This window comes from Nesoenas mayeri (assembly GCF_963082525.1).
Source record: "Nesoenas mayeri genome assembly, chromosome: 1".
Taxonomy (NCBI): Eukaryota; Metazoa; Chordata; class Aves; order Columbiformes; family Columbidae; genus Nesoenas; species Nesoenas mayeri.
Genome location: NC_137541.1, coordinates 205247127 through 205263633, shown reverse-complemented (window position 1 = coordinate 205263633; position 16507 = coordinate 205247127). Strand labels below are relative to the sequence as shown.

The window sequence follows — 16507 nt, the reverse complement described above, 5'->3', positions numbered from 1 at the left end:
CTTTTTAGAAAAAGTGATTGTGAAGTGAGAATTTGAACAAGGACTTCAGAAGATCCCCTCTGTCACATTTAAATATCCTTCAATTTGTGGCTAGAACTGAGGGTGGCCCTGTAGAGAGACCTTGCAAACTGCCATGGTAGGAAGAGGCTCCCAAGGTCAGCCTGCTTGGCTTGTTGCCTATTCTCAGAGATCCTTCCGTGCTTCCACCATGACTCACCTCCCATCCTTCAGCTAAGAGCCTGAGGGAGCGTTTGAAGCCAAGATCAGCAGGTCACACCAGGACTGAATGTTTTCCAGCCCAGGAAAGACGTGGCCATATCAGGTTGGCTCCCTTCGGTAATTTCATCCTGACTGTCAGTGACTCACGTTCTCCAGAGCATTCTATCATCGTCTTGGCATCTGGGACATCAGTAGTTAAACACCCAGGATCTAATTGTCTTTATCTAAAAGGAAAGCTCAAATGTAGACTGTCAGGATTTCAGACTGACAAGGTACACTGAAACAGGGCAAGTGCCAATCTCCAGTTTGGTTTCTTCCATTCTCTAGTTCCTCCCTCCTCTTTCAAAGAAGGAAAGTTTTGGGTTTTGACCTTCTGATTTCAGATTCAAAGCTACTCCCACTCTTCTTGGGCACATTGCGCATTTCTTCGGATTTCTGCAGTCCTATGTCTCCTCATGGACTCAGAGCTTTCCCCTTAGCATAAGTAATTCTTACATTTGCAGGCTGTGGAAAAGGATGCTTGGACACTATATTTCTGAACCTCCCTGACAGAGGCGGTTTTGAAAGAATTCAGACATTCTCTGGAGAGAAATGGAGAGAGACTATAACAACAAAGTCTTTTATGGTTATTAAGTATTATCCAGATCGACGCCTTAACACCAATGCCCCCTCAACCACGACACTTTTGAACAAAAATGAGACGTTTTGGAGTTACAACCCAAACTCTGCTGTACTGGCTTGTATTCTGGGTTAATGTCAGGTGTAAATGTCGATATCCTTTGATGAAGGCTTTGATTGATTGTTTGTTTGTTTATTTTCAGACAAAACACCGAATCTGATATATCCCTAAAACCAGTTTTCACTTCTGTCTCATAATTGGTGACACCACAAGAGTCATTATTTAATACCACCACTGCTTCTCCTGGTTTGCTGTTGGCTGCCAGGCCACCATCTGGGGACCCTGTTCTCTACCACCTCTGGAATCAATCCACCCATCTCACAGAGCTGGAAATAAAAAGTTGTACTTTGTCAGGTCTTCCTCATTAAAAAAAAAAATCACTTGTCTTTCATGGTAAAGAATATATTGCTGCCTCATTAGTTTGCATATTTGGGGGTTTTGTGCCATAATTATGACCCAAAGTCTGGCTTCTTCTCCCATATCTTGCAAAAATCTTCCTGTAAAAAGAGCCTCACTGAGAAAAGTGTTACAGAATGGTTCCACACACTCATTTTAATCCTATCTCCAACGCCTGCCTAGCAATTTTTGCAGAAACAGCAGGATTTTTAAAGAAATAATACACTATTGATCAAAATAATGGTATAAGACTGTCACCCTAATGAATCACAGAAAGATGACTCCAGGAGCTAAACACATACAATAGCACAAGTCTGTTGTATAAAATTGCCACCCACTAATCTTTATTAAGAAATTATTCTATTTCCTGGAAAACAAGTGTAGGATTGACACTTTGTTTATCACTGTGCTGTCGTTTTGCTGCTGTTACTATCAACCTACAACTGCACTGCATCTCTGGGCTATGTTAACAGGAAAGATGCTGGTAGTGAAGTCCGCATCCCCTGCAGAGGAGGATGCACATCTCTCCTGGATGAGCACCAGGTGTGGAACAAAAGAGCGTGAATCCCAGAAGAGGGAGGCGGACGTTATCCTGATGACATTGCTTTTAGCTTCTTCATCCAAGAGACTTCTCAATTGCCTGAACAATCTCATTACACAGCTTGTTTTTTCCATGCCCACCTGTATACACCTCCTCGAGTTCATCCAGCCTCATCATCAGCCACAAGGTCACAGAGGAAAAAATTCATGAGGCAGCATTTAACATTTGAGAAGCGTCTGAACAAAACTGCACAAGTCAGAACTTCAAGAGTGGCCTGAGGACCTGTGCAGTGCCTTTGCTGACCAGTATCCAAAGGATGTTCTTGTTCACCCTGAGCAAGGAGTATAAAACATTCCTACATGTATGAAAAAAAAAATGCAAGAAGGTCCAGTTCCTTTATGGAAAGAATCATGGGCAGGAGGTTTCAATCCATTTTATAGCACTGCCTTCAGTCATTCATGGTGTAAGGAGCCAGCTTTGATGTGCTGCAACTCCAGTTTATAGTCTTAGATTAAACCAGGCAGAGAAGAGCCAAATTGTCCTTGCCCTTGTCCTTGAGACTTTCTTAGTGCTGCTTGATACACTAGCAACCAATGTTCTGATTTCCAAGAAAAATGGCATTTCAGTAAAGGATTGTAAGGGACCTTCAAAGCTCATCCAGTGCCACCCCTGCCATGAGCAGGGACATCTTCACCCAGATCAGGTTGCTCAGAGCCCCGTCCAGCCTGGCCTGGGATGTCTCCAGGGATGGTTCATCCACCACCTCTCTGGGCAACTTTAAGAATCTGCATTTTCCTTGAGTATGAAGGGGAAGCAGCCTGTGCCTCTGTTATGGGGTCCGAGTGTGCTGCAGGTGGGCAGAAATGGGGTCCAGAGCCAGCTGGGACATTCAGGTGGAGAAAAGACATGTTGTTCCCGTAAGGTCTTTGCAAACTGAGTTTTCACAAACAAGAATGGAAGAAAACTAGACTGTCCCACCTGGCACCAAGGCTGACTCGAGGCACAGAACAAGATACGCTTTCATCTACATTAGAAACAGAGACAGAACCAGCAATCTTAAATAAGCAAACACTGGTGCCAAGCTAAGAGGCTCAGAGGGAGAAAACACCTTTGTTCATCCCACGCAAAAAGGACGTGAGGCCCAGGCTTGTTCTTGCTCTTGATGACCCAGTTCTTTCCCTCCCCTGAGCCCACTGACAGCCCTGAATGGCCGCTCTGGTGTGGCTGCTGGGATCTTTGCAATAGGCAGGTACACAAAAGCATAAAGTATTAATATGTCCCAGAAAGCTGAGGCTTTTTCACTGTTGTTCACGTCTGGGAAATTTCACATCAGGATTGCACGGTTTGCATATTTGTATGAGTTTCTGGCCAGGAAGAGGAAAGCCAGACAGGTAAAGAGACAACAGTGAGATGGGCTTACTACTCGGGGCCAGGCAAGTGCACTGGTGTCTGCAGGGAGAGCCTGCAACACTTATTCGCTTACAGGCTGCAAACAGATGTTACACTTAACATCAGAAAAAGCCTTTAATTCCTTTAATTTTTAATACCTCCACGTGGCTAAGAGGAAGGCAAGTTTTCCCTTAAAAAAAACCTGACAATGAAAACTAGAAGTTTGGTAAATTAAAATAAAAGTTGACCTTCTGGTTCTGAAAACACTGAAAAAACCCTTCAAAGCCTCACTCAGTACTGTGATGTGATTTAATAGCAACTTGTATATCAGTCATTAAATAGTTCTACTAGTGTTGAAGGGAGAGATGAAGAGATAAGTCAGAAAGCATGATCATATCTGTTACTATGTTTTTAAATGGAAGTAGCATCAGTAATGTTCATTAATTGCCAGATGATCATTGCATAGTGAAAGCTGGACCTAAGAATCCACAATAGAAATCATGACTGTTGTAGTAGCTATGATGGTCATCATGAATGAGACAAAAATACAATTGTTTTCGTGCTAGAACGTTTGGTTTTGAGCCAACAGGTGGGATCTGTTAATCTTTTATATCACAGCAAATTCAAAATTTAGAGCACCACGTCCAGGGTTTAGAAATCCCACACTAGGGAGTTGCATCATGAACCCAACAGGAGTTGCTGCCTGCTTCACCATCTTCACAGTATCACAGTATCACAGTATGTTTGGGATTGGAAGGGACCTCAAAAGCTCATCCAGTCCAATCCCCCTGCTGGAGCAGGAACGCCTAGGTGAGGTCGCACAGGAACATGTCCAGGTGGGTTTTGAATGTCTCCAGAGAAGGAGACTCCACAACCCCCCTGGGCAGCCTGTTCCAGTGTCTGTCACCCTCACTGAGAAGAAGTTTTTTCTCAAATTTAAGTGGAACCTCTTGTATTCCAGCTTGATCCCATTACCCCTTGTCCTATCATTGTTTGCCACCGAGAAGAGCCTGGCTCCATCCTCGTGGCACTCACCCTTTATATATTTATAAACATTAATAAGGTCACCCCTCAGTCTCCTCTTCTCCAAACTAAAGAGACCCAGCTCCCTCAGCCTTTCTTCATAAAGCAAATGCTCCACTCCCTTCATCATCTTGGTTGCCCTACGCTGGACCCTCTCCAGCAGTTCCCTGTCCTTCTAGAACTGAGGGGCCCAGAACTGGACACAATATTCCAGATGTGGTCTCACCAGGGCAGAGTAGAGGGGAAGGAGAACCTCTCTGACCTACTAACCACCCTCCTTCTAATACACCCCAGGATGCCATTGGCCTTCCTGGCCACAAGGGCCCAGTGCTGGCTCATGGTCATCCTGCTGTCCACCAGGACCCCCAGGTCCTTTCCCCTGCACTGCTCTCTAATATGTAATTTCCCAATCTATACTGGAACCTGGGTTTGTTCCTGCCGAGATGCAGGACTCTACACTTTCCCTTGTTAAATTTCATTAGGTTATTCCCCGTCCAACTCTCCAGCCTGTCCAGGTCTCTGATGGCAGCACAGCCTTCTGGCGTGTCAGCCACTCCTCCCAGCTTGGTGTCATCATCTTCTTAGGCTGCAGACTGTTTCTGACATTGGGAAGGAATCCCACCAGGTTTCTGCCAACAGAACCATGGCCACCAGGCTCTGGGGCATGAAGCCTGCTGTGGGTTCAGTGACGGCTAAATGAAAGTGACCCTCCAGCACAAAGACAGGAGGAAATCCCTGAATCCGGGATTACTGGAAGGTGGGGGTGTGCCAAGGATTGTTTGCTGCTTGTTCCTAGTCAAATGCCAGGGCATCTGCTATGAGTTACTGCTGGAGACAGGATATGGGGCAAGATCAAGCCAAGATCAATCTCAAAGCTTGTGGGGAAAAAGATCTTGAAAAATCATAGTCAACCTTCATTGTAGTCCATATAGCAGCAAAACTGCCCCCAGTCCCCCTCTAACAACCAGCTCTTTCATGCAGCATGTCCCATGGGTCTGGAGCACAAGTGTGATGGGAGCGGCTGAGGGACCTGGGGCTGTTCAGCCTGGAGAACAGGAGGCTGAGGGGAGACCTTATCACTGTCTACAACTACCCGAAAGGAGGTTGTAGCGTGGAGGGTGCTGGTCTCTTCTCCCAAGTAACAAGTGATAGGACAAGAGGAAAAGGCCTCAAGTTGCACCAGGGAAGATTTGGATTGGATATTAGGAAAATTACTTTGTGAAAAGGGTTGTCAGGCATTGGAACAGGCTGCCCAGGGCAGTGGTGGAGTCACCATCCCTGAAGAGGTTTAAAAGGCATTTAGATTAGGTTCTTAGGGACATGGTTTAGTGCCAGTGTTATGTTAACAGTTGGACTCGATGATCTTGAGAGTCTCTTCCAACCAAAGCGATTCTCTGATTCTATAACTCCCAAGCACTAATTCCAGCACTAACGGCTGCTATGGCCATTCCACTGTTTTCATGCAAAAATGACACCATCCTCTTTGCATTGGGCCTGAGGAACATCTGCGTCTGGAGGCACCAGGCTTCTTGGGAGCAGGGCATGAGCAGGAGATGCAACCATGCCAGTGCTGACCCTCAGTGCAGCCTTGAGCTGCCCTCTGACAGACAACGAATGGAGCCTTGCCACCTGCCTGCCACCAAACAGATCTTCTCCATCTACACCTTTCTAAACCAGCTGTGGTAAACCTGGCTTAGGTGGGAAGCACAGACAGAAGGCCCAGGGCAGAGGGCTTTTTGACATCTGTTATTGCGTTATCCTAAAGGATTTGAAGGCAAGGTAATAAAAGTCTATTGTAACAGAGATTCTGTAGCAGCACATCTGGAACTCAATCACTCCTCAGTAGCAGAAAATGGAGCTAATAAAATCTAAATATTGTACCTTGACTTTGAATATCCAGTGGCTAAAAGCAGATTGTAGGAGCTGGCTGACAAGCTCATCCCACATCTAGACAGGATATTTCCCATCACCATCATTTCTCTTTTTTGAATGGTGTCAGAGTCCCTCTGGACATGGCAACAGGGACAGATGGGGAAGGAAAATATCCACCCTGTATTCCCAGAGGGCTGGAATTAGTCTATCCCATCAGCCCTGACAGAGCACTGGTGATGGTATGCACATCTCCCAGCAGACACACAGATGCTGAGGGACTTCAGGTCTTAGCAGTATTACATGAGGTCAGTGGTGCCTAGAGACTTCAGTGTAGTCATTCAGGATCAATTAGCCAAGTTAACTAGAGTATCTGAATAAATATAACAGATGGACACCTGTATTGGTGATTTTGTTTCCAAAAGTGCTGGTAAATTTGTGATCCACGACCCTGGAGAACTGCTGAAACAGAGGCAGCATGCTGTGGAGCAGACTCCGCTTGTTGGAGAGAACATGGTTCCTGACTTGGTGTGTTTGTGGGTGAAAGTACCAGGAAGGGATTAGGCAAAGAGAAATCAGGTATTAAACAAGCACAAGGAACAAGAAACTTAGCAGAGCTACTTTCCTTCTTCTCCCATTTTGAGAAACAAAATGCTTGACCTCCTGATGTCTTCCATGCTCTGCTGGCACAGGCTGGTAGGAAGTTTCTAGTCCCCTGGTCACCCTTTTAATAAGCCCTGATGGGAAAGGACAGGTCAATGAAGTTATGACAGTTTAATGATGTTCCTGTGACATGATTTGCTGTCGTATGGAGGTGCCTCTCACAGTATTAGGCCGTGTGCTCAGCATCTGCCAGCAAGGGACTGAGCCCAGCAACAGGAACGGAGACTGGAAATTGGGGACAGACCACCCTCAACACCTCTGACCCCTTGGAGCCACTGAGCCATGATGAAACTAAGGAGGATTGAATGGAATAAGACAGATAAGGAACTGGCCTCCAGTTTATACACCAGTTTAGGAGGAAAAGAGAAGGAAGAAAGAAATTTCCAGTGGTAGTTTGCTTTGAAAGAGGGTCTGAAGAATAAAGAATATTGTTACTGTAGATGCTGGGCTGGAGCTCTGCAGAATCCAGAGAACATGCCCCAGCACAGCTCATCTCCCATCGCATTTTGATTTTGACCTTAATTTGCTCATATAGGCAAGTTCCAGAAATTCTGTGCGTTACACTGATTATTACCCTTGGACATTTTAGGTGATCATTTATTCCAGACAACAAAAATGTACCAGTTCAAGAATAAGACTGACTTGCCCTTTGCCATGGTAACTGAGGAGAGGGAAAACTGAAGCAGTGTATTTTCCCATACAAAGCATATTACTCATTGTGTGAAAACAGCAATTTGTCAGGCTGCTTCATTCAGTCCTAGGCTAGGCTCTACGGGCTAAATTTTGCACGTAGTTGCCTCCCAAGAGGAGAAATATGCACAGTTTGGAGCTCTTGTTAAAGAGCTCAGTCACTCCACGTGTTTTTGGTGAAAGAGCAATGAATGGAGGCTTAGGCAGCAGGAAAATGCAGAAATGTATCCAGGTGTTTCACGTGGGGCTTTTCTTTCTAAAATTGCCCAGAAGTCACACTTTATTTCAAAATAGTCTAAGTACTAACTCCGAAGCCTCTGACACACTCCTCAGTTCATCACGAGGTGGCTATTATGAGACCAGGAGCCCTTTCTACCAACTGTAGGGGTGTCCAGCTATAGAAATTTGACATCTGTTTGATATTATTATTTCATTAGAAGAGTAAATCTTCGCTCCCCTGGCTTTCTTGTGGGTTCTGACACATTCCACTTCAGTGAGAAATGTCCCTTGGGCCGGCAGTGATTTGACAGGGTGGGAGGTACTCCTGCAGAGAGACTGGTGAATGGTTTCCATGAGAAGCTGAAGGACCAGGAAGCAGGCAGAATTTGTGCACGAACATCCAGATGAAAAGGAAACTCCCAGACTGCAACAGATTTGTGGCAACGCAAAAGGTTCCTCCCCAAATAACCAAATTTGCCTGTGACATTATAGACTTGCAGAAGAAACCTCAGCAGAGCACAGATCACAGCACATTGTACTCACAGGTTTCCTCACACGTGGGCGCAGGCTACAATAAAGTATAGCGTGTTCTTTCTGAACAACTTCTGCTTCCTTTCCTAAAGGAAGCGAGAGATCCTGCTGGGTTGCATCCAGTCATTCCAGTGGAAATTTGAGGCCAAATGAATCTGTTTCATGTAAGTTTGCCAAATCCAGGCTGATAGCAGGATTATTCAGCAACCCAGAGCTCACAGAGCATCACACTCCAACAACACTTTAGAATATGCTGGTGGTCAGGATGATAATGTGGGGTAGCTCCTTTCACTCAAGGATCTCCACATACTTTACAGATGTGAATGGAGAAGTGCAAAGTGGAATTTCCCAGCTTCATTTTGCAGATAACTTTTTAGGGGCTTTCTGTGTTCAAGTGATTCATCCCGGCTACAAGCAATAGAAAAATCTGGACAGGGGCCCCAGGAACTTGATTCCCACTACTTGGATGAAAGCATTAGACATGAGATCATCTCCTCACAAGAGTTAATCGTTTTGTGGCTGAGTGTCTTCTCCCTTCAATACGGAGATTAGCTCATATAAACTAAACACAAGAAAATAACAGCCAATAAGGAAAATAAGAGCAAATCCTTCCTCTCCAGCAGCAAGAACAGAAAAGGCAAATGGTCTTTCTGGCCCTGTCAGTGACATTGCAGGAGCAGTGGGTGCAATGGGCTTTGCATTTAACACCACAAACATCAACCTCAGAGCCAAAATTTGTGATGGCTGAGGCGATCAGCAGCTTTTTCATTCTATTGTTTCCATTCTATCATCAACACCAGCACTGCAATACCCCTGTGGTCTCCTGGCCAGAAGGAAGTGGGACAGTTTCTGTGACACATTAATTAGTGACTACAATCAAAATAAACAAAAACCCCATAAATCAACCATGACAACTCTTAAATATGTTCTAATGTAGAGCCTCTTATGATTTCCTAGTTGTGATTTACCAGTTTTCTAGTTTCCAATAATTTTTCCCCCTATATAACCCCCAAGTTTCTAACGCAAAACTACACTGCCATCATCTGACATTTCAGTCAAGCTTTTCTTATCAAATATGAAGAAGGACAAATCAGATCGCAAACACAAAATTCTCTCCTCTGTGGTCATCCTTAGGTATTTCTAATCCAATAGGCAGGACAGTGTTATTGGGTTCATATTCAGAGGTACAGGGGCTATTGCACTGGCTGACAGTGAGTATCTTTGCACAGTATGTGGGCAACTGCAGCTGGGGGGGCTGACATATGGGACATGTCTACAACGTGCTGCTGAACAGCCAAGGAGAGACTCCTGTCCTACAGCAGCGTTGGACACGCACGGGGTGCAACACAACGCTGCACAGAGCCACCACATCAACAAATGCTGAAATTCCCCACGACGCACTCATCCCTCTCAAAACTCCGTTCTTCAGCTGTGACTGAATGGTCCTCAGCGTTTCAGCCCCTATTTCCTACAAACCTCCACCCACAGCCAGCTGGGCTGTCACACCTCATGCAAAGATATGCGGCTCAGTGGATGAGCAGCTGTTGTCCTTCGACGCTGGACATGATGCCTCCTGCCTCAAGGGAGACAAGATGAACTGTACATGGGGTTTGGCCTAGATGACCTTTGAAGGTCCCTTCCAGTCTGAACTATTCCATGATCCTACAATTCTGTGTACCACCCACTCCCATTTCTGCAGGAACACACACACAGAGCTGGCTGGAGACACAGAAAGAGGGAAGATCAAACACATCTCCTTCAGCAGACCCTACAACATACAGACAGGCAGCAGCCTATTAATCAGGCACAGACTGCAGCTCTCTGACACTTATCTGCTGCTTCAGGAAAGGCAAAAAAAGCTCCTTAGGAGCTTGGGGCTTTCCAAATATTACTTTTTTTTCCTTAACAGTTGTTCTCACTTTTCTTCTTAGGGTAACGTCTCCAGATGGTCATGTATATTTTAATGTGTTTTCTTTTCACCAGGGAGAGGAGCTCGGTGCAGTGCCAGAGGTGCATACACAGCCCTGAGCTTGTGGTTCTGCTCATCCCCTATCAAAGTCCCTGGTACATCAGAGACCCACCAACCCAGCCACTCAGTAAGAATGGAAACACGCACCCGGTTTGCCCTACAGTGAAAAAAACAGTGTTTATAAGCCTGGCCTTCTCACTCCTCAGACTTCAATGCCAGCAGGGAAGCTCCTGTTCTTAACAAAGCGACAGACAGGCCGTCTGCAGACTCACACAGACTGTGCGGAGTAACGTGCCATTTCCAGTTAGACGATTTCCTTCACAATGCTGAAAGCTGGAAACTTCCTTCACAAAATGTAAACAAACCAAAGTTTAGATTCTGTCTGTGCTGAGCGAGGCTCATAAATGCGTGATGGAGGCCAGATACAGCCCACAGGGCATACGCTTGACACCTCCGGCCTATATGGACAGGAAATGGTTATAAATAGTCAGTCCCATTTCAGTTCTCTGAAGACAAATATTTTTGACACAAAGTGCTCAAGCACAAAGAGTCATTTGTAGACCACCCAGCAGACTTGCATTTAAATGACCTTTCTTCGCTTGGATGATCAATTATACTAATGTTTGTTTCACGAGTTGCAACATTCGTTCTTAAATGGAAGCAGCCCAGAGGAGCAATGTATATAATCCCACTTACTTGTCGGTAACTGCCTGCATAAACTCATCAATCAGTTCGTCGTACTGTTTCCCACGAACTCTCTTGTGTTTCAGTCCAATATAGAGTGGATCACTCAGGAGAGCCTAGGACACAAAGCAATTCTGTTGACATCTTCTCTTCCACCAGTGGACGGAGATTTATGTCACAGCCTACCCAAAAAGCTTGTCTGCTGTGGTCATATTAATTTTACTTACTATGTAGTGAAGGCCAGCTCACGCAGCTCTTCCTGGGCAGAAAATGTTTCCATAAGAAGCTATAGACTAACTTTTAATGTAAATAAAGTCAGAGGGATGTAATGCTTGTTGACTGATGTAGGAAATAGAGCTCTGCATCCCCAGAACAGCTCCATCACAGCTCCCTGCAGAGATGCCTCACCCCTAGTGAATAAAACTGACCTTGTGTGATGAGCGCTTACCGTTCAATCAGTTCTTAATTTCGTACCGAAGGTTACCAGGAAAGCCGTTGACCATAAACAGTGCTCTGAGAAATGAAGATCGCCTGAGGTAACCCGAAATGATGTGTCATACAGGCCTCTAGGTACCATCCCTGAGTTAACCAGCCCCAGTGATGGGATGCCAAAATGTTCCCCAGCACTGCACTTGCAAAGCACTCACCTCCAGTTATCTGCAGATGTCAATGCAAGGTATTTTCCTACAACAGATTAGTTTATTTTTTGGCTCCTGTTGGGAATAAAAAAACCCAGGCCATTCCTCCCACCAGGCCAGCAGTTGTTAAGTCAGGACCCCTAAGCCACCTAAAAAGGACTTGGTCAGCATGGAAACAGCACATGTTTTGGGGAAAATTACAGGACAGTGGCAGAAGACAGGTGGGTCAACACCTCCATGAGTCACTGCAAAGCAACTCCACTACTCTTCCCGTTTCAGGAACTGAATCATTCACATAAGAAGAGGACAAACCATCACAAACCTATTGTCCTGAAGCCATATGGGCCCTAAATATTGGCAGATATGCTAAAATCAGATCTGTTTTTACAGCCACAGCTGTTTTCCCTTAGAAGGAAAGATGAAAGACATTTTCCTCTGAGTTTGATACATTAACTCTTCAGGGCGACAAAACAGAGAGCAGACCTATTTGCTTTACTTCACTGATTGCTCCTATAGCTCCATGTGCTCTGGGGCTGGTTCCTAGAGTTTAAAATTCTCCCCCAGGCAAACTGAGAAATGCCAAGCTCTGAAAAAACCTCAGTTTGCTGAAAGAGTAAAGTATAATGGACTATCAGAAAGATAAGCTGGGAATTTTTGCTAAAAATACAATATATTTATATACATATAGCATATATATATATATGCAATATATGCTATATTTACTCCATTCTACCTGAGATGCCTGTGTTAGCAACAGTCACCCTAAGCTCACCATTTATTGACAAGCAGAGATGAATGGGGTTGAATGCCTACAGGAGGTGTCTTATTTCTGCTGATAAATGAGGTTACTTGTGGGGCGGGATCCTCCTAGGATGTGCTTAGGGTTGGGTTAAGCTGGGTTTACGCACATGAGAAAGCCATTACATCAATATACAGATTATTTATGTTGTGAGGAAACACATTGTTTATATTGCTGGAAAATAGCAACTTTTATGTCTTAATCCCAGCTATGGAAATTGCCTCCACAGAGAAGTTCCTGGACACTAAAGTTAGACCTGACCTTGTGCAGAACAGAAGTGACCAAGTCTGACTCAGGGAGTCCTTTTTCTGATATTATCTGACCCCTGGAGATGCACAGAAGTCATTGGTGCCACTTTGGATTTTAGTGTCCCCTCTGGATGCTGAGATAGAAATGGATGGTCATGCATGGTCAGAAGCTCAGTGGGGAAGCACTTAGACCCAGGTCCCTCTGGAGATAAGCTCCAGCTGGAGGGTTTGGGGCATGCCAGCACTCGGTGGTGTGCAGACCAGCTTGGGGGAGAAGGAAGAGATGAAGAAGCCAAAGCCAAGTGCGATGCTCTCCTGACCAGAAACTCCAAGAAGTGAGAGACAGAGACTTAATTCCTGCGTTAGCCTCAGAGGGTCCAAACTCAGAGCTTCCACTGTGCAGGAAAGACCATGGATCAGGCTGAGATGAGCACACTCCATATTCCTTCAGTCCATGACAGGCCTCTGTGCTAAAGCGATAAAACAATCCCAGGACCAGGAACCAAAGAGGTAATTGGGAATCTCATCCTCAATGTCATCTATGGCCACCGATTTTGCTTTCTTTCACTCTTTTTGAGTGTCCAGTGTGAGACACTTGTGGTGGAGTGAAAGACGTGCAGAAAGCCCAGCTTTTGAGCACAGGCATGTCTGAAAATGCCGGCCCTCGTCTGTCTTCATACACAAACTCAAAGCTTTTGTACCCCAGTTTTGCTGTTTCTCTCAAGAAACGTGTTTGGTTTACTTGGGGTCAAGTGAGGCACAAGTACATTTTATAAAAATGGACAAATCCAGGCCCTCACAAATAACTATAGGATATTAATTTTTAAAAAGACGTCCTCACAGATGTCCATTCTGGCATTACTGAAATGCTGCACTTCGGCCTTTCCGAGCCAGAGTCATACGGCAAAAATCTGCAAACAGATGGAGTCCTCTTGTCTGGTTATCATGTGCAGTAAAGTGTGCGATCTGACAAAACACTGAAATTAATCATTCCCAAACCACCCACCAGGGATGCTCTGTTTTCTGGAATACAGTCACCTCTACGCAGACACGAGTATCTGCTTGATCTCTCACAACTACCAGAGGAAGAATAAATCTGAGACTTCCTGTACAAAGCCTTTCAACCCACCTTGCCACGCTGAAAAGTGGGGCTGACCCTTCAGCTCCAACTGGCAACGCTCTGAGTCTGCTCACCAGGGGACCATGAGGCTACTTAGCGTTTATTTAAGTTCCCCATAAGAGCAAAAGTTCTTGAGCATCAAAGAGGAATGAAACCTGGACATTTCCCTGCAGTGCTGGTCTAGTCATTGTCTCATCTTGGCTTTGCCTCTACATTTAGGGGGACTGTCCTCAGATAAGCATTAATCTCAATTCTTTCTCCCCGCCTCCATCAGATTTATGAAAAGCTGTCTTACCTCATTGTCTGTGCCAAAGTCCAGCAGGATGGGGAGACAGTGTTGTGGCTGAACTCCACCACAAGCTGTGTACAAAGCAAGCTTCCCCACTGGGATACCCATGCCGTAGCTTCCTAGATCTCCTAAGCCGAGAATCCTCTCTCCATCTGTCACCACGATAGCCTGGAAGGATCAAAAGAGACTGTCGTGTGGGGTTGCCAAGGCTCTAGAAGCAAAACCAGCTCTGCTGTCTCCCATCGACACCATTCTGCATCATGCAATGGATATTTGCTCCTTCTACCTACCATGTTAATTAGCTGCCAGTGACAAAGGGCTGATCATTTTTGGGGGTAGAGATAATGTGATTGACAGGTAGTTGCTTGCAGCATGTGACAGGAGCAGCTCTGCTTGCCAACACCTCAATTCACTTGTAGCAGAACCTAACCAACACGGCTCTTTGTGCGTCCTCAGCTGTACAACCAGAGCTGCACAAAAGAGATCTGGCCTTGATTTTTCCTCTCCTTTTGAGGAAAAAGAGCTCTGTACAGAAGTGCTTGTGTTTATGAACTGCATCTGTGGTGGTACCGTTGGACTCAATGATCTTAAGGGTCTTTTCCAACCTAAATGATTCTGTGATTCTGTGATTCCAAGTATAACAAACTCATGTCTTCACACTGTTGTAGAGTAGCTGTGGAGTAGCCAACATCAGATAATCAAAACAAAACTCATTATAACTGGGTCCCTCTCCCTCTGTTACCCCTGGCTGCAAGGCCAGAAGCCATCAGCACGGCAGCAGCACACACTGTGGAGGGGCTCCCGCTCCTTGTATTTCATATTAGACCTTTCTTCCCCCCAGAGTTGGGAGTTAAACAATTGCCATTAAACTCTTCGTACAATTGGCCTTTGGCATTTCAGCAATACTTTAATGTTCTGCCTCACCAAAATCCCTATTGCATAATGTTGTCCAAAGTAGAAGCCTGAAGTTGAGCTGTTCAACCCACGCTGTACATCAAGACCTCAGGAGGCAAATGACCAAGCAGATCTGACTAAGCCTCACAATTTTTAGGTTAATTACTCTCTTTGTCCATTTTGTCCCCAACGTCAGGAACTCTTTGGGGCAGTTCTGAAACCACTGGAGTCCAACCCCACTGTGGGAGAAAAGATCTAAATACAAGAATGAACTTCAACTTTCAGCACTGTCCCAGCACTTCAGAGAGCTGGGCGCTCACATCAAATGGCTGATCAGACTGCGGGGGACTTGTGTTCAGTCTAGCTTGGATCTCAAAGGAGAAGATTGCAGAGAAGTTCTTTATTTGCTGATCTGCAAAGTTAAGGCTAAACTAAGGACATACACATGCGTGTGCTTCAGTGAGATATACAAGAATGAGGGATTAGAAGTTATCTCAATAGGTGTACTTCCTTAGGGGAGGCATATAATAAAGATGCACCCGTTTATTGCTGTGGTGGAGAAGCATTTAGTTGTTTAGGAATGGAATAAACTCTTGCTGCACTTTCCTATTTCAGGAAGACATGTACTCATCTGTTTCAACGTCCTTTCTTATTCAATATAAACTATACGCACATCCCAGGGCTATTTTCTCCTTCAACCTAAACCACTGTTTGTAATGACAGAACAGAATTACATTACATTGTTCAGGAATCAGCCTGAGGAGAAACTACAGATACAGAGAACACACACATCTATTCTGCCATTTACATCTATTTTACCCTCTAGCAGAAAAAACCCCAAACTGTGGTAGTTTCAGGCATGATACATTTCAGAATCATAATGTATATAGTAATAGTGACAACCTATATGTAATAGGGGTTATTTTGAAATGCTCCTGCTCTATGTAGAATATTTGGTTTTGTGCTGTTGTTGGTTTCCTGGCATTAGGAGTCAGAATTCCTAAAAGTGAATCTTCAATGAAAAACCTATTAAAACTAAAAGGACTACACACTAGTAGTCCCACTAGTAGTAGGCTAGAGGTTGAACAAGCCCTGACACAAGGCGTTCCCAATTGTGGCAGTGATACACTTATCCACCTCCATTTTCAAACATTTTCCCATATATTTTTTTGCTTCTGAGTCAATGTGAAGCGTTACTGATGGGAAAGTCTCTTTTTGGGTGGGCTCCATCTGTTTCTGGGCGTTCACTCACTTCTTCACCACACCCAGGGGATGCAGTAATGGGAATGGGGAAAGCACTGAGCACATCCACTGCTATAGATTTATCCTGAAACTGGTGTAAAGTATGTGAAAAAGAGTCAAAATCCTAACTATGCAGCAAATATTTAATTTCTTGAGTCTTAGATGTGCTGCACTCTGTAGGTACCGAAGCTCCTCAAGGTACTACTGAAAAATACAGGAGAGCAGAAAATACAGCATGGGAGACATGAATTGTATCAGAGAGGGGAAACTGGATTCACATTTGTTTGTGGCTCTTTGGATGTAAAAGCAACAACTTAAAAAAGCACAAATCTTCCATGAGGACCTGATATACAATCCTATTAAAGTAATATTTTTAACTGCTCCTGTTCATGTGATCAGAACTCA

The 16507-nt window shown here is 44.8% G+C and overlaps 1 protein-coding gene across 1 annotated transcript in view; it reads right to left on the bottom strand.

The window, feature by feature from the left end:
- ME3 (malic enzyme 3) overlaps positions 1 to 16507 on the bottom strand; it is a gene marked incomplete at both ends in the record, with an annotated part of 135887 nt that overhangs the window by 22549 nt on the left and 96831 nt on the right. Inside the window, 2 exons of the mRNA XM_080361837.1 lie at positions 10885 to 10988; positions 13973 to 14134. Of these exons, the coding sequence (XP_080217963.1) occupies positions 10885 to 10988; positions 13973 to 14134 (266 nt within the window). The remainder of the gene's footprint in view (positions 1 to 10884; positions 10989 to 13972; positions 14135 to 16507) is intronic.